Source organism: Chaetura pelagica, unplaced genomic scaffold (genome assembly GCF_000747805.2).
Source record: "Chaetura pelagica isolate M959 unplaced genomic scaffold, ChaPel_1.0 scaffold546, whole genome shotgun sequence".
In the NCBI taxonomy this organism is placed as follows: Eukaryota; Metazoa; Chordata; class Aves; order Apodiformes; family Apodidae; genus Chaetura; species Chaetura pelagica.
This window is the reverse complement of record NW_009953798.1, coordinates 292,172-307,242: the sequence shown is the minus strand read 5'-3', so window position 1 is coordinate 307,242 and position 15,071 is coordinate 292,172. Positions and strand designations below refer to the sequence as shown.

At 37.0% G+C, this 15,071-nt stretch overlaps 1 protein-coding gene across 1 annotated transcript in view; it reads right to left on the bottom strand.

Moving 5' to 3' along the window:
* Nucleotides 1–1,000: 1,000 nt before the first annotated feature.
* The window catches only part of FGF10 (fibroblast growth factor 10), a 59,038-nt gene continuing 44,967 nt past the window's right edge, over nucleotides 1,001–15,071 (bottom strand). Inside the window, exons 2-3 of the mRNA XM_010001154.1 lie at nucleotides 3,875–3,978; nucleotides 1,001–1,269 (exon numbers count right to left, since the gene is read on the bottom strand). Of these exons, the coding sequence (XP_009999456.1) occupies nucleotides 1,072–1,269; nucleotides 3,875–3,978 (302 nt within the window). The 3' untranslated portion in view covers nucleotides 1,001–1,071. The remainder of the gene's footprint in view (nucleotides 1,270–3,874; nucleotides 3,979–15,071) is intronic.

Sequence of the window (15,071 nt, the reverse complement as noted above, 5' to 3'; positions counted from 1 at the left end):
AAGCCTGCTGAAGGTTATTGCCCTGATTGCAATATGTTAGATTTAAGTTTGAAATGGAAATCAAGTCAGATAAATACACATACAAATATGTTGACCCCCAAGTACAGAAGTGGCCTCTTTTCTCATTTTCAAAATAGCAGAAAGACCACCTGAACAAAGCATTTCTTGACATTTATTCTTGAGTGTTGATAAGTAAAAAAAATTCTCCGATGTAAAGACACCCAATACCATAAATCCAATCACTGCTTGTTTGGTCTTTTTGCTTAAGTGCAAGACAGTTTAGGAAAAGAATGGATTACACACATTAAATTCTGCCTTTAAAACCTTATCTAATACCTATTCTCAGAGTACTTCTGAGGTTTTGACATTTTTACCTATCAACCTCTGTGTGAAGTACTGAGGAAAAAAGAAAATAACACAGAAGCACATGAGGAAAACATTTCAAATCAAAAAGATATTTAACATCCTATTAAATAAATAACTTAGAGAGAAATAAAAAGAAATGAAGTTAGAACATACAAGTAAACCATTCTAAGTTTTGTGTTAGAACAGTTTTACACTACTTTGCTTATATTCCTTAATCCTATTAATTATTCCCCAAGGCTTCTCCAGAAATGTCATTATTTGTGCATATGACCCAAGTGCTTCCAGTAAATGCTTGTGTGTCTAACTGTTCATTGGATCATTAGGCTTGAATGAGTAATTAAGGTCTTTGATATGAGTTAGTATTCCATAAATAACTTTCCCCACGAAGATAATTAAACAGATTGTCTCATGTCCCTTAAGTTCCATTGCAGAGAAAAAAAAATAAAATCAAATTGTTCACACTGGCAATAACTTCAATCCCATTTGATCCAGCTTCTATCTTGATTTTAAGATATGACAACGAACTAAATAAAAGTATTTCATGTGCCAGCAATGAGTACAAAACCTTCAAAGACTTCCCCTGCTCTCTTTTCAAACAAGCAGATGTCTGCACTATTTCCTTGCCTTTACTCTTCAAGAGGAATACCGAATATTCTTGACATAACAGCCTGTGTTTCAACTGCATCAATAAAATATTTCCTTCATCTATGCCATTACAACCATTGGAAGAAAGTGAGCTGAAGTGTTTTTCCTTCTTGTTTTCTGTCCTCTCTTTGTGGCTCCCCTTCCATTCAGGGCCACAAACATTTGCCTTCCATTGTGCTTCCAATTTAAGGATGCATATGTGTTGTACCCATTTTCTTCTATTCTCTCCTTCAGTTTGCAATCACTGTTAAATTCCTTCTGTTAAAAGAAGAAAACAAATGCACAAATTCAGAATAACTATAATCTTTCAGATTTTCAGCATACTGAAGGTAAATAGTTTCTAAAATGTTTAAGAAGATTTCATGTATCTATGAACAAGACAAGAAATATGTCTGAATAATAAAACAGCTTCCATGATACAGATAAGAATTTCCTGGATGTTTTACTATGACCAGAATCCTTATATACAGCTAGGAAATATATGGAAAGTATCCACATTAACAAAAAGAACATAAGAATATTAAAAATATATATTTCCCATTCCTATCTGATTTATGCATAGATTTGTGCATATTCAGAGTTTGACTCCCAGAATTCTCTTTGACTTTGGCATTAACAGTTAGTTGAACAATGACTGTTGGGGAAGACATTATCGAGACGACTCTCTACAAAATGATGATACTGCCCGTATTCAGAAAGCTACATATAGATAATTTAATATATTTTTTTGCCATAACATACCACCTCTGACATCAAAGTATTAAGAAGGTAGGTGACCACCAATCACATTTTTAAGTGGCAGTAAGTTCTCCTATTTGCCAGCAACTTATTTTGGTAAAGAAACCAAATAGTGAGTCTTCTTTTGCTCTCTCATTCTGGCCAAACTCAGTCAAATGGAAATGTATTTGACAGAGAACAGTCTTACTTGTTTTCCCAAATACAGAATTGTACTTGAATCCAAACTTTTATCTCTATTTTTAGATAATACAGGGAGAACAGATAATGTTGTGATGCAGTTAAGTAGTCATATTTGCAGAGGTCTGAGTGTTATCCCAAGACTACTTAGCTCATTTCAAACAAATTTCAGCATAACCCTGCATCAATGTCCATTGTGCACATGCTTAAGAGTGTTTTTACAATTTTTATTGGTTTTGTTTTTCATATCCATCTGCAAGCTGCCATGCTGTAGTAATAGTAATATGAAACTGCATGTCTTTGGAGGATGGAAAAAATAATAACAGAAGCATTCTTGAAATCTCTGAAGTATTATGGAATAGGTTTTGATATGTCATTATGTTGTGATTTTATGATGTGAATATTGAAACATTATCTCAGCTGGAATGAAAAAAAAGGCTTTTCACATTCGTAGCCTCCTGTCAACACTATTTCTAATACACCATGAATTACTGAAATCTTATGGCAGCAGTTTCCACCTATGGTACATGAAAGCTGCTTTGACTTTTTTTTCGTGTGTATCTGGATTTGGATGGACTCTGACCACATGAACCATGGCTAACAACTTGGGCAGCAAATCTTATCTCAGGCTTTGGGATGTACCATCAAAAATGCCTTAGCTAAACACTGTAAACTGAGATATGTGAACTGAAGATGAAAATTTCAGCTAACATCTTCACATATATACAGAAGCATACCCATGATCAATGTGTGTAGTTTAAATTACAAGTGACAACTTTGTTGGTCACTCAGTATAGCCTTTCACCTCTCAGTGTGGCAGGATTTAGCACAGCTTACTCTGCATTTCTGACCACTGTATTTCTAGAAATTAAAATCTGTATTTACAGGAGTTTAAGAAACATTTATCTGGTCTCTTATTTCCTCACTGAGATTCTCCAACACTGCCCAGGAGTTTAAAAAGTCAGACGTAACTTTTTGAACTGAGAGTGACTAGCCACAGTGCAGATGAGAGAGGACAGTTTATCTAGTTTGTATGAACTAAAGCCACTACTTAGAAATGCTTCCTTAAAAAAAGAGGGCAAAATTACTTCTAGCCCCTTGAGTCTCAGTTGAGACTGGCATTACCTCTTTAATCTCAGCAGAGGTAGGAGTTTTAGCTACATTTCCCAAGGATGAACCCAGTCCCAGTACTTACCTGTAACCTGCCCTCTTTCTAGCCTACTGATATTCTGCACAATGAATAATTTGAAGGTTGGCTCATCACCTTTGCAGACGACTTGAAACAGTTTACTTTTATATGGGCTCAAACTGACTGGTATTGGCAAAATAGTTAAAAAATTAAAAAAAAAAAAACAGGTTTAAAACCAGAATAATTTGCTAATTTGTGTAGTCATGTGGATGTGTGAGGGTAAACTTGTGTTTAGTAGTGAGATTTATAGATCATATTGCTTCTTATTAAAATGTCTGGCTAGTTACTGGGGTTTTTTTAGTTGGTTGTGTATGGGTTTTATTTTATTTGTTTGTTGTGTTTTTTTTTGTTTGTTTGTTTTGCTTTTTTCCTCCCCCCTTCATGAAAACATCAGTGATCCCAAACTTTCACAAATACAAATGGAGTATTTATGGAAAAATTTCAAATGATACCCAAATTCTCTCCAGACAAACTTATCTATTTGCTGATTTATAAATCTGTACCTCTCAGTGCTGCCCATAATCTTCTGTGCTAATTAATAAAGAAAATAGGGAGCTGTTTCAGTATAATATGAACTTAACAAGCAATAGGAAGCTTGTGGACAAGGGGGCTGCCGGTTTAGCAAAGGATGACATTTTGATGAACAGCTCATTTCAGCTCTAATTAGTAGTAATACGCAAACAAGTGAGGTTTTCAGTAGATAAGAGAGGGAACTATGCTGACTACTGCAATCCAGCTGGAAGGTAAAAAAATACTTACAGAGCCGTAGACTTTTCCTTTCTTGTTCATGGCTAAATAATAGTTGCTCTTAACAGACTTAACTGCCACAACTCCAATTTCTACAGATGTTATCTCCAATATGCCTAAAAAGTAAAAAACGAGCTATTTAGTAACTTCATTAGAAGATTTTCTCACCATAGAAAAGACAATAAGCCTGAGAAGTACAAAACTTCTAATATTTAGAACAAACTGACCAACAAACTTTAGCAAAATTCTTTGCTAAGGCATTGCAAGAATATGCACAAACATTGTTTTAATTGACATTTCCTTTGCTAACCCCGCATTTTAAGCCCCATACTGAAGCAGCGCCATCTTCTTAGCATAGATTTTACTAAAATTTATCAGAAGAGACATATGAACCACAGCATTACATTAAATCTATTGCACATGTCAATAAAATATTAGATTTATTGTAGTCTTCAAAACCAGTGGTAAACTATTTATTCCTTGTAGGACATTTAGATAAACTAAATCTCTTGGCTTCACTGAGCTGATAAATTCACTTTTGGCAAATGTGTTGACATTTTGGGATATAGTAAGACTAACCCTAGCGGCCACATTATCTTTGTCTTTCAGATATCAGAAACATTTTTCTCTGTTTGCAATAAATATGATTAATTTTTCTCTTTAGAACAAACTTTCTGCTATACTGGTTGTCTCAAGGGACCAATAATGGGAGACAGATCTTTTCATTTCTGTGTTCTGCTTAGAAATATACTGATTTGTAGAAGTTACGACAACTTACTTAGTGACTTTAAAGATCCCTTCTCTGCTATCATTAAAATAACAGGATGACTGTTTTTTGGGCACAGCTTCTTCATAGAGGATAAATATGGCTCTAACAAATAACTTCTAAATTGTTTATTCAGGTAATATGCCTGGCTCCAAATTTCTCCCGATACTAAAGTAGATGTTAAAGATATCAGAACAATAGCCCGACCAACTCAGTGGTCACTGATGGGCAATCTACAAGAGGGGCAAAAATGTTGCAAAATTTTAAAGAACATCCTAAACCAAGCCAACAGACAATATGATTAACAGTTCAGCTGGAAAAACATGGATGAGTTGCTGCTTGCTTAAAAAAAAGAAGAATCTGCTACAATTTCCTCTTAAATATGTTTTATGATTTTCATCTGAGCAGGGTAGTACTGGAAAAGCCATATGATTTTCATTTGCTTATAGCAACCACACATCAACTGAAGCCAACAGTGTAATGTGGTATGCAGTGATTTTTCTGGAAATGCTGATTTTCTGTCCCTGAAAACAGGATGCAGTTTCTTCAAACTACAGAACCATTTGGACCTCCTTGTTCAGAGCAGGTAATGAGGAAGTTCTTTCACTGTAAATATTGTTGAAAATGACCGCTATATTTACAATACAAAAGTCATTCTATATGGCCACTGAACTGGTCTATGCAACTCTGGAGTAAGGGTGTTACTTGCTCTGTGACTAGAAGCAGAGGCTCTGATGTTAGCTGAGCAGTGACTATGAATCAAGCATGGAAAATTGAAAGCTGACCTTTCCTGGATGCTTTTCAAAGTATATATCAGAACCTATACTAATATAAACTACTTAATTTTAATAAGAAGATATAGAAAATCCAGTACAATTACCAGAGATTTTGTGTTTACTTAGAAAGAGGCATTGGTCACAGCTAGGAGGTCCATAGACCTGTCGTGTAAAAAAGATTTCAGTGAGAACTGCAATATAAAAAACAGTTGGTCTAGGATCTAGTAAAGCCCTTTAGAAAACTGACCAAAATAATCAGAAACAATAATATAAAAAAGAAGTTCATAATCCAAACCTATAAAGAAGTGAAAGCAGTGGATTCTTGTCCTTAAATATTGATATCAAAATGCATAAATGTTGACAGACATAAATCATAGAACTGTTTGGGTTGGAAGGGACTTTGAAGATCATCTAGTATTATTTAAAAAATAAAGAAATTGATAAAGCCTTCTGCTTCAGGATTTTTATGGTAAGTTTCTTAATTTTAATGTGAAAAATCAGCTGTGTTAATGACAGTGTTGCACATACAAAGCAAGAAAACTAGACCCATGTTGTGAAAGACCTGAATATTCATGGAGCTTCTTAAAGCCATTTGAGAGCAATTCTGCATTAATTGCCTCTCAGGTTGAAAATCGGACTTGAACAGAGTGAATGCACAGTTATATATGGCACTGCAAGTCTGCTGGGTGTGATGGTGTAAAACCAACAGTTCCCAAAATCAGTAGTGCCCAACTCAGGAACAGCGAAGTCCCCACTGTTATCTGGAATTGCCTAACTACTGCCACGCAGAAAAGATACTGCTAGTTGTTTAAATGAAAACTCTGAACACAACTTCCACTATTTACTTACATGTAATGTTAGCCTGAGAATTAGCACAAGGAACTTAGGTGGAAATAAGAGGAGCTATAACCTATCAGAACTCTGTAATCTAGGAAGAGGGAAGAGTCAGTTAAGACCCATGACCAACTTTAAAGGCTAACTTGTCTACTGTTGTGAAGAAGCCGTATATGATTTTCCATATGCAAGATGAAAAGAATTATACTCTCCCAAGAAAATCTGTGAGGGCTCCTTAATTAGTTCTTGATAGTCAGATCACATATACCATGTCATTGATACAAGCAGATCAGTGAATCCATACCAGACAAGGCCTACTATGTTTGTTTCATTCTTAAAATGTTGCTCATTTTCACGTAAAATAAAAGCCAAAGTTGCTCTTTTTTCTGTGAAAGTACTAATACAGAGCGGTGGTCTTTAATATTTCTCTTCCATGAGGTAACTCCTGAAGTATTTCTGCTCAAAATCAGACTTAAGTAGAGTGCCTTAAATTATGTGGATGACAAAATACTAAGGGGTAAGAATGTGGTGGGAACACTGCCAGAATGCCCACTTCTTTTTACAGGAGTCACGTGTGGGGTTTTTTTTTTGTATTTTCTGTGTAAAAAAATCATGAAAAGAATTCAATTAATTCTTTCTATAGAAATGAATTGCTATAATGTGAATTATGGCATGAGCAAAACTAGGCTGGGTCCATTTCTAACAATAGCAGTAATTAACAACAAAAGTTATTGATTTTTATGTTGATGAGGAGTTAACTGAGTTGTGTTTTGTCATAATATCCTTGTGACAATAATATATATAGATAACTTCTATAGATTATTTAATTAACCCATTTAAAGTATTTTGCACTTGAGTGATAGGGATACATCTCTCTTCAGTAAAATACCTAGGTTAAAGTAACAACAGTTTTAATATAATTAATGAAGATCTAGTATTTTTTGCTGGTAGGGTTTGTTTGCAGTCTCACAGTCCACTATGTTCTCAGTGGGGGAGCTGAAAGGAGGTCATAAGGAGTTATGTTGCCACACTTACATTATATCCACAGTAACTAGCTTGATTATACCTAGTTACTCTATTTAATTCAGCCAGATGTAGCTGAATTTTTCTGAACTATTATCAATTCAATATCATCACCAATGATTCTATAGTTACTCTCATTCAGTGTGTTTTGTGTATTTGGAAATTGAAAAATGTATACCTTTCAGTGACTGTTTTGCATATTCTAACCTCTGCAGTATTTCTGGGGCAGGAGGACACATTTTAATGGCTGTTTTTCTTTAATACTCTTTATTTATTACCCCTTGAGTACCAGGGACTTAATCTGGTGCTTACCTACCCTGCTACTCAGGAGGATATTCTCTCAGGAGTTTGGTAGAAATCTACCAAAGGCAAAAGGTGGCTCTTAATGTGCACTGATACAGGGCATGGAATGATAGGATGACTGGTAATGGTTTTGAGCTGAAAAAGGGGGCATTTAGGTTGACATTAGGAAGAAATTCTTCACTGTGAGGGTGGTGAGACACTGGAGCAGGTTGCCCAGGGAAATTGTGGCTGTCCCACCCCTGGAAGTGTTCAAGGTCAGGTTGGATGGGGCTTGTAGCAACCAGGTCTAGTGGGAGGTGTCCCTGCTCATAGCAGAAGGGTTGAGGAGGTCATAAGGAGTTATGTTGCCACACTTACATTATATCCACAGTAACTAGCTTGATTATACCTAGTTACTCTATTTAATTCAGCCAGATGTAGCTGAATTTTTCTGAACTATTATCAATTCAATATCATCACCAATGATTCTATAGTTACTCTCATTCAGTGTGTTTTGTGTATTTGGAAATTGAAAAATGTATACCTTTCAGTGACTGTTTTGCATATTCTAACCTCTGCAGTATTTCTGGGGCAGGAGGACACATTTTAATGGCTGTTTTTCTTTAATACTCTTTATTTATTACCCCTTGAGTACCAGGGACTTAATCTGGTGCTTACCTACCCTGCTACTCAGGAGGATATTCTCTCAGGAGTTTGGTAGAAATCTACCAAAGGCAAAAGGTGGCTCTTAATGTGCACTGATACAGGGCATGGAATGATAGGATGACTGGTAATGGTTTTGAGCTGAAAAAGGGGGCATTTAGGTTGACATTAGGAAGAAATTCTTCACTGTGAGGGTGGTGAGACACTGGAGCAGGTTGCCCAGGGAAATTGTGGCTGTCCCACCCCTGGAAGTGTTCAAGGTCAGGTTGGATGGGGCTTGTAGCAACCAGGTCTAGTGGGAGGTGTCCCTGCTCATAGCAGAAGGGTTGGAACTAGATGATCTGTAAGGTTCCTTCCAACACAGACTAGTTTAGGATTCTGAGTCTTGGAAACTTTTCAAAGGTGTCAGTGATGTAGACAAAAATTTCAAAGGTCAGCAAGTAAGCACCATCTTGTCTAACATGGATCTACAAGGAGAAGTCATAAGGACTTTTCAAAACTTTGAAATACATTGGATTTAAATAAAATTATTTTGATGTAAGGGTGAAAATAGGTATTTTATTATTTTTGACTCATTATTAAATTTAGCAGGCATGTATAAAAAAAGAAATTGAGACATAAAGTGTGAACTTTAAACTGTACTATTTTCACCATCTAATGAAATCTACTTTTTCAAGGGCATAAAAATTTTGTATTTTCCTCAAGGTATTAGAGTCATGCATTGCGATTTGACTTCTATTCTACTGCAATAAGAAAATAATGAAATTTCCATTATTATTATTGGTTGATAATTTCTTAGTTGTTTAGAAACATATATTTAAAAATTATTTTTCTCTTATTTTTTTTCTCAGCATATGCTGACTCATCTCTGGGTCTATTTTTTCCCATCTTAAACACAGGTATTATATTTGCTACTTCCTCAGGTATTTGGGGAGCTGTTTTTCTCCTCAAGTGTTCAGAATGAACGCCTAGGGGCTTGGCCAACCTACAAAGCAGGGCAAGTAAATTTTGTCAAAAAAAACAGATAAAATATCCAACTGATTTTAATTTTGTTCTTTTTCCAATAAACAGCAGCTTCTCTTTGGAGCTTATGCTTCTTTTCTATGAAGACTGAAACAAAAAAGCATTTCAACGTAATTCCTTGTATGTTTCTTGTATCTGATTTTATGCCATTCATAGAATCACCAAGGCTGGAAAAGACCTTTAAGATCAAGTCCAACCTATGACCAACACCACCACACCAGCTAGACCATGTCACTAAGTGCCACATCCAGCCTTTCCTTGGACACATACAGGGACCATGCCTCTACCAGTTTCCTGGGAGGTCCATTCCAATGTCTAATCACCCTCTCCATGGGGAAGTACTTCCTAATATCCAACCTAAACCTCCCCTGGAGCAGCTTGAGGCCATGCCCTCTTGTCTTACAGCTAGTCGCCTGGAAAAAGAGCCCAGTCCCCACCTGACCACAACCTCCCTTCAGGTAGTTGAAGAGAGTGATAAGGTCCCCCCTGAGTTTCCTCTTCTCCAGGCTACACAATCCCAACTCCCTCAGCCTATCCCTATAAGACTTTCCCTCTAGTCCCTTCACCAGCCTCGTTGCTCTCCTCTGGACCTGCTCCAGCACCTCAAGATCCTTCTTGAAGTGAGGGGCCCAGAACTGGACACAAGACTTGAGGTGAGACCTCACCAGTGCTGAGTACAGGGGGAGAATCACATCCCTGCTCCTGCTGACCACACTATTCCTGGTACAAGCCAGGATGCCATTGGCCTTCTGGGCCTCCTGGGCACACTGCTGGCTCATGTTCAACTGGTTGTCAACCAGTACTCCCAGGTCTCTCTGCTGGGTCGCCCTCTCCAGCCACTCTTCCCACAGTCTGTAGTGCTGCCTGGGGTTATTTCATGCCAGTTTCATTGCTTGGACTCAGGTATTTCTATGCCTTAAAGCTTTTCATTCCAAGAAAATAAATACATAATTTCCACATACAGAGAGACTTCTAATTACGCCTGATAATAAGCATTTTAAAAAAATATTATTGGGTGAAAATTCTCATTAGTAGTTACTAATTTCTAGTTCCATGCTTTTTAGGAACTTGGCAAGGAAAATAAAAAGAATTAAAAAAATTCCTGAGACCTCCATTATGGTTTTAGAACAGATAGCATACTATTATTTCACAGCCATAATGCTGTAAAATTCAACAATTACAGCTAATCCCGTTTGACCACATCCACTGTAAAAGCATAGTTTTCAATACCCAAACTATTTCCAACTCATTATAGTTAGAAACATTTTGAATATCAACTTGAGATGTGCCCTGTAGCTATGTGTGTGCTCTCTCCACAGGTCCCAAAGGCTAGAAATAAATTCCCAATAGAAACCAAATAAATTTAACTTAAATAAACTGTATTTTTATAGTTTATAAAAGTGATCATTATATAAATAACGAGGCAACAGAAAGCTGACTGGATGTCTTGCTCTGCACAGAGGGACTATAAAAATACAAGTGAAAAATTGTACTTACATAATTCTGTAAGCTTACCCTAAATGGCCTGTTTTTATAAAAATGCTGGTAATATGAAGCAAAAAAAATAAGAAAATGTCCAAAAACTTGAAGAAAGTTATGTCAAGCAATTTCTGGGAAAAACAACAAAGTATCAGATGTATTATCAAGGCAGTACTGCAATAAGAACCACTCCATTCTGAGACCAACTGCAACTTTGCAGTGTGAGGTAGTGACCATTTTTCTGTAGCTGCATCAGTTGTATAACAAGTTCTTAAAAAGCACTTTAAAAATCTGTAACCTTAATTGCAATTCTCATAATGTAGAGGAAAAATACCAGATTGCATTTCTTCCTTTCAGAGATTATGCCATATACATGGCAAACAACAGGCAGTCCCTCCTTCCCTTGCCTTCTGTCTGCAGACATATTCCATACGAAGAGTGAATTCAGCTGGCGAAAATGTAATGATGACTGAGAACTTCCAAAGCTTTCCAGTTTCCCAAATGGTGTCAAGAAGCTACAGGGCCTGTGGAGGCAGCTGCTGCTCTCGGTGGGAAATTGGAGAGGGCAGACCTCGTTAACATTACTCTAAACTGACTTTTCAGAATCAGTTTGTACACCTTTCAGGGGGCTTCTCTGAAGGGGTACCTTGGACTGGCATTGACTTGGGTCAGAAAAAGTTGGTGATGAGGTGTAATGCTAAAGATTTGATAGTTAAAAAAACTGCTCCTAGGATGGGTTTTAAAAAAAATAAGACCGATGGGATGTGGTCATGGAAGAGGGAAGTGCTAGAGATTATGAGGCAACTGACTCAATTTCCACTCTGTTTCACCACTTACACCTGTGCAAAGTGAGTCTAAAACATCCCCATTAGAAGACATACTGTTATTCCTATTTATTATTTGTTTTGTATAAAAATTGACAACAGAAAGAGGAAGATGGTGGTGTAGAAGATAAAACAAACCTAGGGAACTGAAGATGGGCTAAGTAAGACTTGTTTTAGGAAGGTTTTGCAATGAAGCAAAGTAGTTACACTAAAATGTAATCTTACAGACTTTGCAGTTGTCTTTGGAAGGCAGCCTAATGTACGAACCCATGATACCACAGTAAGGGCAGAAATCTCACATAATAACCATATCTTAACCATAACTGCAGCTTTGACTTAAAAGTGAAGTTTTATTTGAAGTTAAAATCAGTTTGATGCTTTTTATTAGTATTAGTATTTTCTGAGATCTCCACCCCTTCTGCTCTAAATCAGAAGTGAAACTACTGAACGATAACAAAGCAAGCTGCTAATGTGTCCTACTTAGATCACCTATAGCCAAATGTGAATGTCCCATGAGCTTTCCAGTCCATAACCCATATCTCATGCATTTGGATAAGCTGGAAATATGTATTCAAACTCCAGAAGGCAGTGGAAACAGGACCACTGAGCTCAGTATCAGCATAAGATGTGAAATCTCATGGTGCTTAAAAACAATGTAAAAGACTAATTATTAGAGTCAATGATGATATCCACACAGGAAATAAGGAAAATAAAATGCTTGTCCTTTCCTTATCTACTGCTTTTATGGCTTTAATCTCAGAGAAGAGCAAGGACTAATCAACCAGCTGTCCTCTGTAGACCAAGTAAACAAAAAGGTGGCAGCTGTAGGGTACATGGGAAGAGAGAACCTCATTAGTGATGCAACAGTGAGAACTGTTAAAGAACTCTCTAAATTTTGCTATAAGAATATCAGGAATAATTTTAGTTAGTATACATCCTGACATGTAATAAAAAAAATAAATTCAGGAACACAATTAGCCTACATTTTCCCCTCTTGTCAGTGAAAGCAGTCAACTAAAAAAAAAGTTCTGAACACCACCACTCCTTCTGTCAAATGTCAGAAGTTAGATGGGTTAAACTTAAGAAAAGGTAAGGCAGGAAGTGACTTTGAGGACATATCTATGCTGTGACTTAAGATGAGTTCAGATCTGCCCTCAAGGATACCTTGTCCATCACTTTCATCCCTCAAATACAAGCATATAATCAGATTTAGTCAAAATGCTGGAACTTTTCTTACAGGAGGGTAGATAGACATGTTTGCTTCCTTCACATGGATTTAATTAATGCTGTGGAAATGGGATAGTTACAGGCATAGCCAACTGTACCTAGCTTTGTAAATCAGAGCTCATATTTCCTGAGCTCCATGCTTTGAGCCAAGACAGAAAGATAGCCAGCTATATCAATGTTGATGGAAAATATAAGGGTCTGAACATATCAGTGTGCTCTACCCTGACATTGGATGATTTGATAACTTGCATATTAGACACAGACAGTGTCAGAATTCATGATATGATCTGTTTCTCAGATGGAGGAGTTATAACTGACAGCTTATACTAAGCAAGGAATGGTAGCAATTCATATGCCAAGAGAAAATAAAGGAAAACAAAACACCCCTGTCTAGTGCATACATCTGATTTGGTAGATTTCTTGATGAAGATGGCTTAAGGACGTTCAGCCTTCCCTTCCCCCAGATACTTTTCCCTGCCTCTGTGCTGAAGTTCACTGACCCTTCCAATGTAACTGTTTGTGGAGCAGCACTATAAACAAAATCATTGCAATTATCTTGTTTGGAAATAACTCTCAATAGGAAACAAATCAGCCTTAAACCCTATGGACTAAACAAATCAAGTTTTTGCACTCATTCCTAATAGTATATGTTGTCTAGAACTCCTCTTGCTCTCTTTCTGGTCTCTTTCCAATTGGCTAATTTTTTTGAAGTGAGGTGCCCAAGACTGTATCAATGTTCTAACTAAGGCCTGATGGGTACTGAATTGAGCAGAAAGATTACTTCATTTGTTTATAAGGAAACTCAGATCCCAATCCAAATCTTAATCGAAACTTGGCAGTCCATATATGTTTCCATTTAGGAGGCAGGACCAGGCCCTCAGGATTTCTGCCAGATCTTAAATTTCTAGGTCTCCACAGAAATACACAGGAGAATGGAAAACTGCTAAGAGACTAGTACAGCTCAGTAAGTTTTCTCAGAGGTTTGTGCAGCTGTATCTCCCAACCCAAGTGGAATCCTGAATTACCTTTCACATTCATGATAATTTAATTTTTCTCCTACGTTTGACAATTCTTTTAAATTTCAATGTGAATAATTGCAAATTGGAAGAAACAGGATGGAGTAAAGGCTGTTCTGTTTTCCATCTATCCTAACGCATAAGGCAGGGATAATACATAGGCAGAAGCACTGCAGAAGAAACAGTCAAAATGCATGGTGACTGCCAGAAGTAGCTGTCCATCACCTGCAGTATCCGGAAAGGCAGGTTTTCACTCAGGCAGTAAGCTGCTGCTCAGTCACATGCTTCTAACAGATACAGCAAATGGGGCACAAATTATAATTAAATGGAGCCAGTTGCCACTTACGCACTGATAGATATGAGCAGATGGAAGTGAGTCTAGGTTCTGAAGTAGTCAGAGTATGTACAAACAGATGAAAAAAGGAATCCCTGCGAGATGTTGTACGGAAGTTATGAGACTTTTAAAATTCAGTGTGCTGCAGATGGCTTCTGCTGCTTGTCTGTCAACAATCTTTATCCAAATGACAGGTTTGTTGCCTCCTACTGGGACTGTCTAACACATAGCTGTTGTTCTAGCTACGGCTGCTCAGCTCCACATCAAAATGATATAACAGTTTCTTTCAACAGTTATGTTTAATTTTGGGTCTCATTTGTTCTTATGCTTGATCTCAACTTGATTCCTCATTGTGCAAGACAACAGCACTGGATAACTGTGGTCTCTCTGTTGCTTGTATCACATATTTGTCTTCTTGTGAATGTCAGGAGACAGAAGGACACTCACAAAGCTTTGCAATGTGCATTGCACTGCCCGTGGTAGGTACAATCACCTCCCAAATCTGCATGAACATACTGGTCAAATAATGGGGTAATATAGAAAAATCACCTATTTCTACAGGCTTCTTCTTAAGAGACCATAACTAGGTACAGTATTAAGCAGTCTCCTGTTATTGTTACATTTCTCTGAAAATAAGGATGTTTTACTGTTTTCCCTGTAAAATCAGAAAGCTGCCAAACACACTAACCCGCCACATAATTAGTTGTTGGTTCTAATGGTTTAAGGCTGCCTTTGACTCACATAGGATAAAGGAATCCTTGGCATTCTAAAATATGGGATCCACATGTTTATAATGCAAGACTACCCCTGGACAGCTCTAATGATCACTTTTTTTTTTTTTTCCACACAATTATCTGTGGTAGCAGCTATTCATCAACACTTTCGGAAGTTTTCTTCTACAATGCCACAAATGCTCATAATATCCTTGGTCAAACTAATAACTTTTTTTTTTTTTTTTTTTT